The sequence below is a fragment of the Vanessa tameamea genome, chromosome 21 (assembly GCF_037043105.1).
Source record: "Vanessa tameamea isolate UH-Manoa-2023 chromosome 21, ilVanTame1 primary haplotype, whole genome shotgun sequence".
NCBI classification, from domain to species: domain Eukaryota; kingdom Metazoa; phylum Arthropoda; class Insecta; order Lepidoptera; family Nymphalidae; genus Vanessa; species Vanessa tameamea.
In genome coordinates this window covers 984,507-1,002,501 of record NC_087329.1, presented here as the reverse complement: position 1 = coordinate 1,002,501, position 17,995 = coordinate 984,507, and the positions used below count along the sequence as shown (strand labels likewise).

The 17,995-nt window shown below is 34.9% G+C and overlaps 2 protein-coding genes across 2 annotated transcripts; one reads left to right on the top strand and one right to left on the bottom strand.

The window, feature by feature from the left end:
- Nucleotides 1-1,142: 1,142 nt before the first annotated feature.
- On the top strand, nucleotides 1,143-1,826 carry LOC113394860 (cytochrome b-c1 complex subunit 9). The gene is made up of 2 exons (XM_026632304.2): nucleotides 1,143-1,367; nucleotides 1,717-1,826. Exons 1-2 carry the CDS (start codon nucleotides 1,227-1,229, stop codon nucleotides 1,750-1,752), a joined length of 177 nt encoding a protein of 58 aa, XP_026488089.1. The 5' UTR covers nucleotides 1,143-1,226; the 3' UTR covers nucleotides 1,753-1,826.
- A 1,414-nt stretch (nucleotides 1,827-3,240) lies between these two features.
- Nucleotides 3,241-17,684, bottom strand: LOC113394853 (leucine-zipper-like transcriptional regulator 1 homolog). Its single transcript, XM_026632296.2, has 16 exons — nucleotides 17,373-17,684; nucleotides 17,027-17,225; nucleotides 16,444-16,615; nucleotides 15,899-16,035; nucleotides 15,710-15,824; nucleotides 15,240-15,403; nucleotides 14,763-14,933; nucleotides 14,140-14,281; nucleotides 13,697-13,860; nucleotides 12,789-12,961; nucleotides 12,274-12,469; nucleotides 10,501-10,652; nucleotides 10,129-10,307; nucleotides 9,928-10,054; nucleotides 4,986-5,143; nucleotides 3,241-4,251 (listed from the first exon to the last, which is right to left on the bottom strand). Exons 2-16 carry the CDS (start codon nucleotides 17,167-17,169, stop codon nucleotides 4,066-4,068), a joined length of 2,379 nt encoding a protein of 792 aa, XP_026488081.1. The 5' UTR covers nucleotides 17,170-17,225; nucleotides 17,373-17,684; the 3' UTR covers nucleotides 3,241-4,065.
- Between the last annotated feature and the right edge of the window lie 311 nt (nucleotides 17,685-17,995).

The window sequence follows — 17,995 nt, the reverse complement described above, 5'->3', positions numbered from 1 at the left end:
TACATAGATATCGCAACCAACTCGTTAAATTAGTATTAGTTAATAGACAGTCCAGCTCTTTTAATAAACGGTGCTACAAAATATATGTAACTTTTATATAATTAAGGTATATGCTTTAGTTTCGCCTGAAAATAATACATTAATATTAGTTAAAACTAATGATAAACCGAAATTCGTTTTAGGTTTCGCTTTAAACGAATTTCGGCAGATTGAGCCGAATATTCGTTCGACCGAAATTCGGTTTAAATGCCACATGCACTATCTTGACTGAAATCATAAAATGAAATGTTTTTAAATCAAATAAGTGTTTCATATAATTATAGTTATATATGTTAACTAGGAACATGTTATAAACTTTAACTGGCATGCGATAAAAACAAAATTAAATTTGTTATTCTTAGTTTACCATTCTTAAAATTAAAATCTTGGCTTAATGAAATAAGTATCGAAGATAGGTAGGTATATCTAGCAATTATTTAATGAACCAGTCCATCTCGTAAAAATGCGGCGAAATTGAACCAAAGATCGACTCATATTCAGCCGAATCTTTCATTTTTACCGATTTTTCGGCCGAACTACGTATTCAGTTCAAACCACGTTCAGTACATCGCTAGTTAGAATATGTTTATTTGGTTAATTAAACTTTAAGCCCATTTTAGTATGTCTTTATGAATTTTCAGGAGAATTTACATTCAATCCTTACATCACCCGTTCGTAGAAATGACCCTATTTTAACGGCCGTCGGCGACTGTTTAAACGACGCCGCTTTGTAAAATGGCTAAGAGTAAGATGTTAATGACATGACAAGCTAGTTGTCCTTGTCTGCGACATTATATTTGTTATTCGTCGTATATATAGTTATCATTTTTATTTCTTCTAGTTTATATTTAGAACATTGCACTGTACTGTATCGCATTCAGACAAATGACATAGATAAAAAAAAGGTTTTATTGAAAAAAAAAAAAGATTCAAGTGGTGACTCGCATACTACAATCATTGTTCAACAACATAATTTGTGCAAGAGAACCTAAGCGTGAAATAATTTATTTTATTACTGCTTCATTGTTTATTTTTTTCAATTTGTCTTTAAACGTCTATGATTCTCTTTATAGACTAACAAGCTATTATGGTCATATGTCACTTTGTTAACTAGTCAAATGTCATTATTGACGTGAGAAGTTGAGTGCAGTCGAAACGAAAAGGCTCAGAAAATTCAATACTCGAAAATGTCGCTGTGGTCAACCCTGAATCGAAATGTGTTCAAAAGAACATCAACTTTTGCTGTCGCTGTAGCAGGTGGAACGTTTTTCTTCGAAAGAACCTTCGAAGTTATATCAGTTACCATTTTTGAAAGTATAAATAAGGGAGTAAGTATTTGTTATGTAATTTCTATTCCATTTCAATTTTTTTAACGAATTGCCTGTTCTAACTGAAATAATGAAATTCATGAAATATTATCATTGTTAATAAGTATATGAGCTACAGATTTTAAAACAATTAATTCTTAGTATTTTTATAACCTCTACTTTTATTTATTTCATTTGATAATATTTATTTGGTCTAAACTATTAAACAGAAACAAAAGCTGTATATATTATAAAATAAATTAAATTATATTTTTTATGATGAAGACAAGCTAGATTCTAAGAATATTTTAGTAAGAATGTAAATTAAAAGAAATGGAAATTAAAATTACTATTCAATTTTCATTTTCAGAAACTCTGGAAAGACATCAAACACAAGTACGAGTAATGTGTCAGAAAATGAAACAACACTCAATTAATTTTTTAGTTATATTGTTAACATGATTAAATTATATTAATTTACATAGAGTATGTTTTATTTCTTATGTTTTAATATAGACTAGAACTACCAATATTCTTGAGAATAACAGGACTAATTTATTAAAGGCTAATACAGAATACTACAGAAATAATTTTGATCATATTTTTGTGGCTTAGAGCTAAAAGGGTCCAATGTACACTTTTCAGTAAAATGTAAACTACACTATTTTAAATAATATTTTTATTTGTGCTTAAACACCATGTGCTCATACTAATAATATTACTTTAAGAAGGTACATGTTATATAAAGCAACCAACTAAAAGACATTTTTCTATTTTGACTACCAAAAGTAATAATACTGGCTCTTTTAGCTCTATGCCATGGCATTATATTTGTGGTCAAACCACTCAAGTCATCTAAATATTTTTTATTATAATATGTTCCCATATTTATGGTACTCAAATGGATAAAGACTATAATAATTATCCTTTACGATATTTTACGTCTAACATATTTTGAAATAAAATTATGAAATCGTTTTAGAGTCAATTTCATTCAATGCACTAACATATTGAATACTGATTGAACATATCTGTGTAATCTATTTTATTAATTTCTATTAATAACAAAAAACTGCATCAAACTTACAGTTTCTTAGCAAAAGCCGTTTTGCATCTAGACTATTTTTGTATTATTATAAAAAATATGTTGTAACAATATTGAGTGATTAATTAGGAGATCTTTAAATGCATTTATATTAATTAATCTACAGAATGACAGCAGTTATTACTATTACTTAATGTTTATTAGGCATGTGTCTGATATATCAAAAGTAATCTAAAACCGGATGACATCGGAACATCAGATATCATCGATTTGACTTACTGTTTGAGTAACTTACTGTTAACTTGTTACTTGTTAACTTACTGTTTGAAACTTACGATTTGAGTAACTGTTTTCAACGAATCTAAAAAATTATGAATGTCGTTTTGGTACGTCAAATCATTCAAAGTACGATAACATTAAACTCATGAAATATTCGCCCTATCTCTTTTTACCTTTACAGTAACCCATCTGTGAGAAAGAGATGAAGCGAATGTTAAACCGATTTTGATACATTATCTGTTTCATCTCTTTCTCACATATCGTACAATGTTAAGTTAAACAAAGACAGGGCGACATCTGATATCGGATGCCAACACCGATATTTAATCCAAATATCCGTTACACAACCGATGTCACATATATCGGATATCGCCCATCACTAATGTCTATACACTTTACTAATAAATGTTGTCTGGTTACAGTGTTTGTAATGTCAAATTACTGAAGACAAAGAAACAAATAGATTTATTAACTGGCAACATTTTACTAGTATTTATATTACATTTAATTTTTTTTATTTTTTTAGAGTAAAACATTTATTGTATACAGATATAGTAGATATATAAAAAGGTTATACATAAAGATCCTGCATGATAAAAAGAAATTTATTTAATTTATTGCATAAATTAAATATATTGCATATTAAAATAACATATAGCTTATGCGCAATATAAAGATCTATAATTTAATATAATTCAATTTCCAAACTATTTAGAAAATAAAGCCATCACTTCGGCATATTTCTTATTTTCCTACTATTCTCATCATAGAAAAATACACTGTCCCGAATCTGAATCCAGATTAATCCGAAGGCTTAGATTATAGGAAATTTTCTGTGAAACGCTATTATACATTATTTTCCATTTAAATACATTTCCTTCCTTTAAGTTTTATTACATATTTTTAATGACAGAAGTTTTTAACATACAAAGCGACTGTTAACAAAACAATTCAATATTTCTTTTTCATTAAATTAGTGCAAATGAACTAGGCCCTACTGTATCAGCATATCTAGTAACTTGATCGGATGCATCATTTATTCTTCTAAAAAAATAATACTGATAGATGTTTAAATATGGCTTTAAACATATCTGTTAACTTTGGTTATATAATACACGCGACATATTCCCAAATTGACATTTCCATCACACCACATATTATACAGAGTAATAAATAAATTAAGAAACCACCTTCTGTTGGATGGATATAGATTTGTGCAAAGAATCTTGCATATTTAATATACCAAGATCTGTAGAATGGGTTTGTTCCATATCATTTATGATAAACCCTTTTATTAAACATAAAGAAATTACAGTTTTCCCCTAAATACTTTATAGTGCGACAATCTCGACATCTCTTATTGAACATGATACCAATATTTAGGCACCATTTTCACTAGTTTCCCGTTCTGTGGCGTTTGTATTCTGGGTCCTCTGCGAGTGTGTCGGCTGATGTCGATGGCGGGAGGGAGCGCGGCTGGAGGGGGAGGGGTGTGTCGACGTGTGGCTCTTCAGCGAGTGCCCATATGATGTCGACTAGTAGAGGTTGCGCGAGGTTCTTGATAGCTTCTTGGCGGGCCACCTGAGATAAAAAATATGCTATTGAAATCATATAGTAATAAGCAAATACAATTTAAATCTACAAGTAATCATATTTACATTATAAGGCAAGTTTAGTAGTTAGTTTGATTCTTGCAGATTCAAGCAAGAAATAATAAACCAATTTAAATGGGACTATCATAATTATTTTGTTTCAGAACGGATCTTTATAGTATGTTTATACATTGCATATTAATTTAATTCAGATACAAGATTATATCAACATAGTCAGATTAAAACACGTCCGTCCGAATAAAAAAAAATTACGATAATTTTGTATATAATATTTGTACATCTCTAAAATAAGTAAATTTAATTGTAAATGGCTACTTTTGTAATATTATGTCATAGCGAATTAGTTTTATTATTTTACTAAGCGGCACCGTTCAATCAGTGCAGCACTGGTAGTGTTCTAAAGTGATTTCAACTCAACGAGAAGGATCTCTTCTCGGTAGAATCTACATTCCGAACCTGTGCTAGATTTTTTAATACAGTTACAGAAAATGACCATTCAAAACTACTGGTATAACATATATTTTGACCATTAAACCAATTACCAGGATAATTACATATGAATTTTATTAATAAAGAAAGATTTTGTACCATCCATTTTCTTTTCAACAGATCGACGTGATAATTTGTATACCAGTACGGACAGAACAAAACAGCTGAGTTTTGTTAGTATAATATTCATGGAATATGTAGGAAACCGCTTACCTGATCAAAATGATGGACGATCATCTTCAGAGCGTACTCCTTAATATCAGTGGCCCTCATACGGTCCGCGGCTTGTAAGATGGCGAGTACATTCTCCGGAGAGACATTGCTTTGGAGGTTATGTTTGCAGAACACTTGGAGCCGATTGTTTGTGAAACCTGTATACATTAATCAATTTTCGTAATGAATCGTCTAAATAACCAATAACCATGTTATTTTTTGGAATGTATGTATGTCCATGTATAATTTGCTGAATTTTCTTATCGGTTGCGGTATTTGGGATTTTATTTTGGGATAGATTTTTTAGGGGTGACGGAGATCTGGATGTCGTCATTCGTCAGATTAAGTGTCTGGATAAAAAATCATAATGTCGGGATTTTGACTTGATGTTGGGAGAAATAAAAATGGAAAATAAAAGTTTGTTAATAAAAATAGTAGGCTACAAAAAGACAAGATTGACTCATAACTAATTTAAATACACTTAATTTTTAGGTTTGTTGCATGGATCCTTTAATAACATTCGGAAATTATTTAAAATTCAAACAATTTACATAAAAGTAGAGTGTAATTCTTAACACATTAATAAATGAAAGGAAATACACTCCCTTTTATATAAAAAATATTAATTTATTGCAAGAAATAATCATATCACAGTCTTGACTTGAAGGTTACGAGAATCGACAAATTCCACGATAATTTTTTCCTTGTTCAGGTTGTTTTTATGGCATTTTTTTTTTAATATGACCAAATGTTTTTCTCTCCTTGTCTTTTTGAAGATAGTAAATTTTTTTCAAAGATCACAATAAAAATTGGTATATCAAGCACCTTGATTAATATAATTTGAAATATTTAGTACGTGTGGCATATCGTATCTACATAGGTTAACAAATTGCACTTTTTAGAGACAATAAGCGAATACCTTATATAAAAAGTTCTCAGAAAAATCATAGCATAGCAAATATTAAATATATTTTAAGCTGTTGTATTCCGATTATGAAAAACATTCGGTTTTTAATCTTCTATTTCTACCAAACAGTATTCATCCAAAATTTTTATGAGGTCATTCATTATTTCATTACATTTTTTATTTCTATGACGACGTATGTATTACTTTTCAATGCAAAAATTGCCTCTTGAAACTCCACCATAACGTTGTTTACAAGGCACATATACTTTTCTAAAATTCCCTTATTTTTTGCATGCGTCGACTCCATCACCGACAGCTTAGATTTTTGGCTTTTCCCAAATCACCTTTCGACATTAATCTTCTTCTTAAAAGTAAATATCTTCGCACGCCGGCAATAAAGCTCATTCCTGTGCACATAACGACATTTTGCTGCAACTTTTGTATCTCCACAAGCTTTTTGCCGTCAGATTACATAGCGGTGGCTAGTTACAGATGGCAGTCGAGACTGTTATAAATTATGCCATGAGTTGCTCTGTGAAATAAACTCATCAGTTCAGCGTTAGAAGATTTTTTTGTAAGATAATCTGATATTTTCAGTGACACTACCCTTTTAGTTTACTGTGTTTTTATGTCCGTTTGTGTGTTGTGTTAATTAAAATAGAAGTTTGACATAATTTGCAACAGCAGTATACACATCTTTTTTGTTCATCCCTTTGGAGAGGTAAGGACTTTCTGCGTTATTACCAAACCTTTTTTTCTTAGATGGCCCAGGTTCTGCCTCCTTTACTTTATTCTCTTCAGAGGGTTCAGATGCCGACATTATCTAAAACAAAAGCAGCCGCCACCGCAACTATTAAAAACAGTACCAAAGCATGATAAATAACACCAAGCCATGTCGAATAAAATATCTAAAAAGGCAGTGCGTATCAAAAAGAGTAAAAAAATACTTTAGGGAATTAAAAAATATTGATTATTCCTTCACAAATACCATTAAATATAAAATAAAATAACATTACTAATTATTTTTTAAATAAAGGTTTTTTTTTACTTATTTATAAAATAATAATAAGAAGTAATATAAATGAGAATGTTACTAAACATTGCCATTAATTAAAAAAAATACCTCATAACAATAACATGAATACTTAAAAGACGATAAAAAAAAGCAATTTTCAACAAGGAAAACAATATAGGTAAATGAAAATTCGAAAATCAATCTTTGTCGTCGTTGTTCAATTAAATTATGTGGATAATAGATATAAATATGCTTTGGTAAATACGAATAACACAAACGAAATGCAATAAATCAACTTACCTGTTCGAATTCTATGGCAATAGAGACCTTGAACCAATATTCTTGCGATTATTCGTTCAAAATTCAATAGCAAAATATTTTTTTCTATTAGCAACGCACTTTAAATCTACGTATCAATCCCGCCGCCCGCCACGTGAAAGCGCGCGGATTTTTAAATAATTATTTCCGAAATGCTATTTGTCTGGTGATATTGAGTTTCAGCGCGAGTCTGGAGATTCAGACCATATGGCAACCCTCCAAAACTTGGTTGTTTTTTTAAAAGGTTTTTTAACATATCTTCACAGACCTATGTTCAGTCCGTTTGTGTATCTATTTTATTGTTTTTCGAACGAAGTATTTTAAGGGGAAAACGAAGTTCTTACACAAAAATGACTATACAACAATGAATGTTGTCATTTAATTATTATCAAACGTGAATTTATTTCATTGTGCACTTTAATACAGCGATAACAACTATTTCCATGAAACCTCTCGTCTTTTATTTTTTTCTGTTCCTGCACGTATATTATATCCAATAATTATATCGAAATTGAAGGATTACTGATGTATGTATGCAATTTTAATTGGACTGGAAAATTTGTTACATTTTGTTGGCTTAATCGCCATTATTACTTATTGTTTTTATTAATATTTACCAAATAGTGAATCATATAGATATTTTGCTACCAAGCTATGTGAACGTATACAGTCGGGTATACTATATCAATTTTTTTATTTTCTCGATGACAGTTCTAATTTGATAGTTGTAGTGTTGTGACCAAATAAGTAATGATATCGATCGCATATATTTATTATATTTTGAACAAAGACAAATACAACAACACCATTTTTTTGATTACACGTCGTTATAATTATTTCGTCACATTATCTTGTACCTACCTATACCTACTTATTTAACAACAGCTTCTAAAATTTTAAAGAAGTTCGCATCAATCAAGAATTGATATGTTTAACATCTTGTAATGAAATGTAATATTAGTTAATAAATTTGTACAAAAGTATCCGGCAGTAGTTCTGTTATCGTGTCACTTTTATCGATATAGCTCCATCCCTATCAGTTTCTTCGACTCTGGTATAACCTTGTACGTGTGTAAACGTTATATTTTTATAAAACAATGCCTACATAATGTCAAAGTTCCAAAGTTTCAGAAGCTGTCATCGAGAAAATAATGAAATGGAAATAGTATAGTTTGATGTTCCTTCATGATTTTGTAGGATTTACATTATAATAACATGCGACCGTCGACGTCCAGAGTCGCGCTCCGAGTGAGTAAAACTTCATACTGCAAATCGTGTACGTCACGCGAGAACGGGCAAGCGTATGTGGCGCTCACCCGTCGCGCTCTCACAAATCATGCGAAATGACGACACGAAATCGAAGCCTCGTCATTGGTTGAAAAATCTAATATTCAATTTGTTATCTAATTTCCAAAATATTTTCAACTTTATTGTAAAACTTTTAATTGGCTGAATCTTAATTTCTATCATTTTCAAATTTTATTTGTTTTTATTGGTTTGCGTTTTCATTGGACGAACAAATTGTAAATATACACTGTAATTATTTTATTGGCTAATTCTATTTTAAGTTTTTGAATATACATTTTTAAATAAATTCATTCCGATCCGATAAGCAGGCGAGTATAATTTTACTATCAAGAAGTACCTACCTAAGTGACTACAAGTAAGTTAGGGTCCAGTACTCCTACAATTTCATTTCTAGACAGCATTTGCTGGATTTTGGAATCCTGAGCTGGTCTGGATTGTATTCGGCAAGAGCAATAAAGATTTATTTCGAACATGACATCTTTGATCGAGATAAAATATTGTGTCACGGATTCATGAAAAAGTGTCGGCTAAGTTGTTACCAGAGTTAAAAATAAACATGAATGCGAATTTAAGTAGTTAAGTGGAATAGTGTTGGATTATAAATAAAATCTGTTAAACTGTTTTTTTTTTTAAATTACACCACATCCACGTGTTGCCTGAGCCTTATATACTTTTTAGTTTTAAGTTAAGTGTGGCGGTTCACAATTTTTGTTATTAAATTAATCAGCAGATCTCGCTGGAGTTGGAACACGTCGTCCCTCTTGAAAGATATATATATATATTATTCAAGATATTGTGTTAAACCGTTTGTAGTGCACAATATAGCAGAACTATGTTTAAATCATATGAAATATGTATTTTTTGTATCCCTATACCTACTATTGGTAAGTATATCAATATAATATTGTAACTTCTAATAGACAAAATAAACCGATTCAATTTGGTTAGCGTATTTATAATTAATTTGGAGTCAAAATTGACCATAGTCTGTAGTTCAGATCTCGTTTGAATATAACTGTCCCAATTCTGCTTTGATCTTAAGTAAAATCTCAAATGTCCAAGACTAAGTGTCAGTCATAAGCCACTACACCTGTTATACGAATGAATTTTGTGCAAAGAAATTTATTAATCTTGATAAGAAATCAAGTTTTCTATCACCATAATCTTAATAATTATAAATAATTTATTTTAAGAAGTATAAACTTATATTTAATAACCTGTGAAAACTTCACTGGTACGTATTAAAATAAATAAATATAAAACCGGAGTTGTTTACTTATGTGCTTTCTCTTTCTCTCTTAAATACACAAATATCTTTTGTCTCTATCGCACAAGGCTACGAAACCTGACGTCACGATGACCTCGCGAACCGTCACAGTGGAACACATAGTCACCATAGTATATAGGAGCTTGGAACAGGTACAACGAGTCCTCGGTGGGCATGTTGGTGTCGCCGTAGTAGATGTACCGCAGCAGGGAGTCGAAGGCCTCCTCCGACGGTACCGTGTCGCATATCTGAATCTGTGAACATAGAGGGGAAGTCAGCCGCGGGCCTGCGCGGAGGTACGCCGGGGTCCGGCCGGACGGCAGCTCACGTTGACGACGTTGTCGAGCGGCGAGAAGGAGCGGAACATGGCCTCGAAGTAGGCGGCCCGCGCGGCCAGGATGGAGCGGTGCGCCGGCCGCGCCGCGCCGCCCACGCGCAGCTTCACGTCCGCCAGCTCGGCGCCGCCGCCGCCCGCGAACACGCACATGTCCTGCTCCAGCGTCGTGCCTGCGCCGCCCCGGTATGCGGAGAGGATAAGCCGATGAGAGAGAGTGACCTATTTTCTCTAGTAGTATTTAAAGTTAAACTATTCAGATAATGGCTTCATAAACGAAGTTCGTACGTACCTCAAACTAGAGTGATCGTCGTTATTCATAATTGTTAGCTAAATAATTATTCTCAAAGCGCTATCTGAACGTACCTTGGATTTCCTCCTCCTGTTCGTTGTGGGCGGCCACCTTGCTCGAGGGCTGTTGCCGGCGACGGATCACCTCCACCATCAGTCGCTGATCCATTTCCTCGAACTCCGGTGACATCACGATGGCCGTAAAATTGTAATCTTTTACGACGAACCTGTGTAATGAAAAGAGAAAAAAAGGGGACGAATGAGACGAGTCTCACGTGAGCTTGCTTTTAGTTCCGATTATTTATATCTTACGATAGTCCTGTTGGAATTAAAAGAGTTACGAGAAAGTTACGTACAACATAAAAAAAATAGCACAAAAATGTCTGTAGTAATCAATAGTGAGCCGAGATGGCCCAGTGGTTAGAACGCGTGCATCTTAACCGATGATTTCGGGTTCAAACCCAGGCAGGCACCACTGAATTTTCATGTGCTTAATTTGTGTTTATAATTCATCTCGTGCTCGGCGGTGAAGGAAAACATCGTGAGGAAACCTGCATGTGTCTAATTTCAACGAAATTCTGCCACATGTGTATTCCACCAACCCGCATTGGAGCAGCGTGGTGGAATATGCTCCATACCTTCTCCTCAACGGGAGAGGAGGCCTTAGCCCAGCAGTGGGAGATTTACAGGCTGATTATGTTTTTTTTTTTTATAATCAATAGTGAAACGTTGTTTTTTGTTATATCTAACTACTAAAACGATATACTGCTATGTCCAAAAAATAAGGTGACATTTGAATTTAAACTGCGCGCGTCGAAGGATTTAGAGATTATTTTTTTTTTAGTTTGATAGTACTGTCAGTGACATCTATGTCAAATTTTCATGTCAAAATATTCATTAGTGTTTGAGATACGCGTCGTTTTGTGAGCTACTAAAAGTGAGTTTTTCGTTTTTTGCGATGTCGAAATTTTTTGAGCAAAAAATTCGCTTTACATTTTGCGTCGCGTCGAAGTGTGTGAAACGATGCTTTCTGACTATCAGGACAAGATGGAACGCATGATAATTGGAGACGAGACTTGGATCTATGCTTGCGACCCCGAAACAACAGACCAATCGAGCGAATATCGTGCCAAAGGAGAGCGAAACCAAAAAAATCGCGCCTAAGTCGCTCAAAAATCAAGGTCATGTTGACTGTTTTCTTCCATTATCGTGGTGTGCATTATGAATTCCTTCCGCCGGGCCAAACAGTCAACGAGGAATATTATTTGAACGTTAAGCGTCTTGCGTAACGCTATCCGCCTAAAAAGAATTGTGGAAAGACAATTCTTGATTTTTACACCACGATAATGCACCATCCCATACTGCGCTCATAATTCGTGTTCATTTCGCCAAAAACTCAACCCACATCGTTCCGCAACCACCGTATTCACCCGATCTGGCCGCCGTGTGACTTCTGGCTGGTCAGTAAGCTCAAAAGACCGCCCCGGGGACACCGATTTGATACGATAGAGGACATTCAAGCCGCAACGAAGACGGAACTAAAGGCCATCCCGAAAAGTGACTACAATCAGTGTTTGGAAAATCCGTTGGCATAAGTGCATCGCTTCGGGAGGGGATTACTTTGAAGGGGATTAAATTGATTTGGAAGAATAAATAAAAAAAAAGTCAAAATAAATACAATGTCACCTTATTTTTTGGACGCAGTAGTATATAAAAGATATTTTTGAAGATGAAGCGCCTTTCGAAAATGATTCGAGTGTATAATATTATTATACAAGTTCCTGTACTTTCGTGGACTCGAGTCGAAGTGGACGAATAGTTAAATTACTCATTGAAGTGTGTGGGCACCTGAGACAGTACTCCTTGATGCAGGCGAGCTGCGCGCGGTGCGCGGCGTGCAGCGCGGGCAGCACGTTGCCGTAGCACAGGTTGGCGCGCAGGTAGCGCGCGCACAGGCCGCGCAGGCGCGGCACGTTGAGCCGCAGCGCCAGGCGCAGCACCTCCATCACCAGCAGGATGGTGGCCGGCGACTCGGGGTCCTCGTCTGTCGGCACGACTTACATTAAAGCGGCTGCGGTCGAAATGTTTGTTGTCGATATGTTGATGTGTTGGCGAAGTTACTATGGAAATTTCGGAAGTAAGATTAAAGTGGAAACAAGTAGTTAAGTTTAATGGTGTTTTTTTATAAATAATGATAATTAATAATAAACGCCTAGTAGTGCACAATATAGTTGAGTTATTAGCAAATCGTATAAAATACGTAAATCTAAGGTTTGTCTATCTTTTTTCCTGCTTCCGTTGGAATGGGCCACGAGTACATAAGTGATACCACATGGAGTCGCTAGTAAAAAACAAATCGTTACCTTTTTCAGTGGGATCGATTCTGTCAGTGTAAATATAGTTGAGGACCATGTTGAAGGCCTCGGGCGTCGCCTCGTGCAGGATGACGGTGAGCTTGGGGCGGGACTTGTACGAGCACTCTTCCGCCTCCTCCTCGCCCGCCGCAATGCTTTTAGCGAGAGTCAATTTCGCTTCTCTAGAGATTTATATTATAAACATTTTAGATCAAAGACATTTTGAGTCTTATAAATTAGATAATAAGTTCTCATCTAAACCATTTTGCCATTATCCAAATAATATCCAAATAATATAATATTGAACCGAGATGGCCCAGTGGTTAGAACGCGTGCATCTTAACCGATGATTTCGGGTTCAAACCCGGGCAGGCACCACTGAATTTACATGTGCTTAATTTGTTTATAATTCATCTCGTGCTCGGCGGTGAAGGAAAACATCGTGAGGAAACCTGCATGTGTCTAATTTCAACGAAATTCTGCCACATGTGTATTCCACCAACCCGCATTGGAGCAGCGTGGTGGAATATGCTCCATACCTTCTCCTCAACGGGAGAGGAGGCCTTAGCCCAGCAGTGGGAAATTTACTGGCTGATTATTATGTAAATAATATTTTATTTGCGTGCGAAAATGTCATAAACTTAACATTACAATACCATCAATATTACGTAAATATAAAAGAACCATCGTGTATTCGTTTTCAGGGTTCCGTGCCTCTAATGTAAAAAAATGACCCCTTATAATAACACTTCGTTGTCCGTCTGTCCATCTCGTCAGAACGTGTAGAGGTACAAAGTTGAAATTAATACCAATTACAGAGCTCAGCGGTCTCCTGTTCCTTTTCTTTTTACCAGAAGTAAGGATTATTGATATAGATCAGAGGCAGTTGTAGTATGTATTCTTGTAAAATTTCTTACTTAATTTTAGCTCTTAAATACTGCGATCTCGCAGCCAGCATGGCTTGATGAGCGAACACTTCCGTCTGTTCGGCTCCGACCAGAAGAGTCACGTCGCAGAACTGCTGCGATTTCAGGATGCGCCCGAAGTCGTCGTGTAGTGTGCATCGAGGGTAGTTCGAAAGCTATAAAAATGATATTACATCTTTTATTGAAAACAGTTGGTGCGCTCTGTGCAAGCCACTTAGCAGGTATTCTTCCGCCAAACAGCAATACTTAGAATTGTTATATACCGGGTGAGTGAGTCAGTGTAACAGGCAACCGGGGCATAGCATTCCAGTCCCCAAAGTTTGTTTGGTCCCACATTGGTTGAGGTAAGAAATAGTTAACAAGTGCGCTAATGTCTATGGGCAGATTATATTCGTTAAGTTTATTTATTTATATTTGATTCGAAAAGAACGTACCTGGAAGCGATAGAGGTCCCCACTGCGCACGTTATTGTCGACGGTCCCGCCGAAGATGTACATGGCGTCGCCCACCACGGCGCCCGCGTGGAACAGCCGCCCCGACGGGATCTGCGACTCCGGCGCCGGGTGCACCACCGACCTGCGCCCCCCCACCGGCGTTACTCACCACTACTTGTTACATACACTGATCACATGGATCATGTGAGGTGTTTTTTGTTAAATCCGTATAAAAAGCATCAATTATTATTATTATTTAGTTTGTTACAAAAAATGTAACTTGTTTCAAATAAATTTATTTCCATTTCACTTGTAATTAATTAATAATATTTTTTAATTAATTCTACCACCACAGATCAATCTAAATTTTTTTTCTTATCTGCTTTTTCCGAGATCAGATTGTAGTAATAATTGACATCTATAAACTCCATATTGACCAGGACGATAAGGTGAAATTTATCTTTACTGATATTATAAATGCGAAAGTAACTCTCTCTCATTGTCCGTTTGGTACGTTGTTGCGGACCTCCAATTAGAAAAAAAAGTCACAGTATGTAAATGTCTCAATAGTATAGTCCTCTCCTCTCGAGCAAAGCAGCTCATGCAGTGGGGCGCGTCAGTACCACTCGAGCGTGTCCAGGTCGTAGCAGTGCAGGTCGGAGGGCAGCGTGCTGTCGGCGGCGCCGCCGAACACGTAGAGGTGGCGGTCGTGCTGCAGCATGACGTGCCCGTAGCGCCGCGCCGGCGCCGGGCCCGCGCTGCGCAGCAGGTGCTCCGTGCACACGCGGCTCCAGCTGCGGACACGCCGCGCGGTTGAGGCACTCTGAACCGGCGCCGGCCCCGAGGGGCCGACCGCGCCTTCGTATCGTCGTGTTGAGTGGTAGTGTTACGATAGTTGGGCGCGTCTAAACGTATAGTCGATACAATAGTCCTTGGTATGGAACACCATTGTGAGTTAGTTTACATTGTTTTATCTTAGAAAATCATTAATTTCAAAGTTAAGTTATTATGGACGATTTATTTACTCACGAGCCGTAGTCTGTAGTTTACGACCATAAAAAAAATATTTTGCCTGCTTTATCGAGCGTGCATTCTCTTACGTGTGTGTCTCGAAGTCGAACTGGAAGAGAGCGTTGGTGATCTTGGCTCCGCTCTGACCGCTGAACACGAACATCTTCCCGCGCGCGACGGCCACCGGGAAGTTGCAGCACGTCGGCGGACAGTCGCCCTTCTGCTCCACGCTCTCCCACTGGTGGTTCTCGCCCTGCGAGGGACATCACAGTATCGAATTAAATATATTTATTAAAATTGAAATATTTCTTTCATATACAAACAAGTTACCAACTGTTGTATAAAATAGAAATGATTTCATTTCTATTTTTTTAAATGGACTTTATCGAAACATTATATATATTACACATTTACTTAAAACTACCTCAAAGTATTTTTTGTTTAGAGATATCATTCCTTCAACTTTACCTACAAAATACGCGCATAAAGAGTCACTGATGACTAGTAACTACCGAATCGTAAATGGGGCAGGAGCAGCTTCTGAAGTCGGAGTCCTTACCACTAAGTTAATCGTCCACATGTCATTCAGCCGGGCGTTTCCATCATAGCCTGCGAATATCCACAGCTTGTCGTCGTAAACGGCAGCGCCGTGAGCCGATCGTGGTACTGGCTCTCTGGAAAAAATATTGTGTTACTTCGTCATATTTTTCTTTTTTAAATATATTTTTTACATAAATTGTTTACTTACTGGCCAGTAAATTTCCATTGTACCCACTGAGCACTTTGGAACTTGTATTCAAATAGATCATTTTTATTGGTCAGATTCGAATTTGCCAAAATATTACCAGTGTATCCACCAAATACAAACATTGAAGATCTGTGTACCTATAAATTTTAAAATTCTTATTAATATTCCAAATCAATTCCATTCACAATTATTATGATATAATGACTTCAGATTACTTGTATTATTAATATATACGTAATAATTTCGTTTTGTTCATCATTAGTAATATTTTAATTTCATTGAATATATTCATAAGCTATTAAGACAATTGATTTGAGTTTATATATTTAAACATAAAATACAGAGGCTAAAATATAATTTCGAAAATGATGATGATATCATTATATTGGTATAGGGCTTTGTATAAGCCCGTCTAGGTAGGTACCGACCACACATCATATCAGATATTATGATATACAGCAATACTCAGCATTGTAGTGTTTCAGTTTGAAATATGAGTGCGCTAGTATAACTACAGGCAAAACAAACTGCTATCTGAAACTTACCACAGCAGAATGATGATATCTCGGGGCTGGAGGAGTGCCCATACATCCTGTCTTTGTCCATGATTTTTCTCTTATATCAAATCTTATAAGATCATTGAGCATAGACTTGCCGTTGTCACCACCAAACACATATATTGCATCTTTGTATGCAACTGCAGTGTGTTTACTTCGTCTGAAATTATTCAATTTTAAATTTACTGCACTAACAATAATATGTATAACATATTTGTATGTAAATATATCATAAGATTATATAATATTCATAGTAAACTATTATAGAAAAAGACTTGATAAAATTTATTTTATTAATATTATAAATTAATTTAAGTCACTGCTTTATCTATAAAAAGTTTATATACATTTCTAGAACAGTTAATAATAAGGCAGGTCAGACAAACGATCGGTGTTAATAGGATTTTTATTTTGTTTTATTATAACTGATCTCCACACACATATTGTTATTTTTACAGAATGAGTATTCTATTATCCCCACAGCGCCAAACCGGGTAAGTTTTCACGCTTAAAAAAGAGTTTAATTTGTGTTAAGTCAAATTATTAAAATAAAGAATAAAATGACACCTACCTTGCCCCCACAAACTCATAGCATTCAGACATTCGTTTCCATTTGTGTACAGTTTCAAATGGTCCAAACTCCATCCTTAAGCTAATATCAAGCTCGTTTGGGTTGCGAAGTTGCTCCGTTATCAACTTCGCTATATTTTGCATCTTTATGTCAACAGGAATGTTTGTTTTTTTTACTACAGTTGACTTGTAACTATGATCTGTAATAAATAAGTTTTAATTATAGTATCGTCATTGTTAAATTGTGTTTCTTTTAAACGTTAAAATAAAGTAAATATTAATACCTATGCTATATCTATTAGAAAAAGAAAAAGATTCTTGTTTCTAAAATCTTAAATAGTACTTACCTAGTAGTCTTAATTTAGGACAACACAAGTAAAGTAGAATATTAATCCAGGACACTGTTGAAATATAAGAAACCTCGAAATAAACTATACGCGATATATAGGTCGACTGTTTTGGATATGGAGTTTGTTGACTTCCGTTCCGTTTCTAGTAGTAACACTGAATATTTAATTTAAATTCTTTTTTTTATTATATTTTACACATTGAACAATACTGATTGTTATTTTTAAGCTCTATAAACCCAAGAAGCCCGACAATACACTTGTTTAAGCTTTCCGAGTTTGACACTTATGAAATTATGAGTTTTATTCTTGTTATTGATTTTGTCCTAGGTACTATAGGTATGTAGGTAGGTATAACATTGTACAGGGAAGGGGTAACATTAGAAGTTAATATCTTACCAGGTTATAAAAATGATTTTATCGTGAGAAAAATATTTGAACAACTGAATATTGCTCCAATATTAAATAATATACTTTTATATTTTTAATTGTTTATAATAAAATTACATAAAATCTGCTACTGTATTTCTATTTCAAAATTAATGTAAATTCTACCGTTTTACTTGTACTTTTTAATTTCGGATTTATTAATAAAATCGATGCTAATCTAATAGACTTATTAA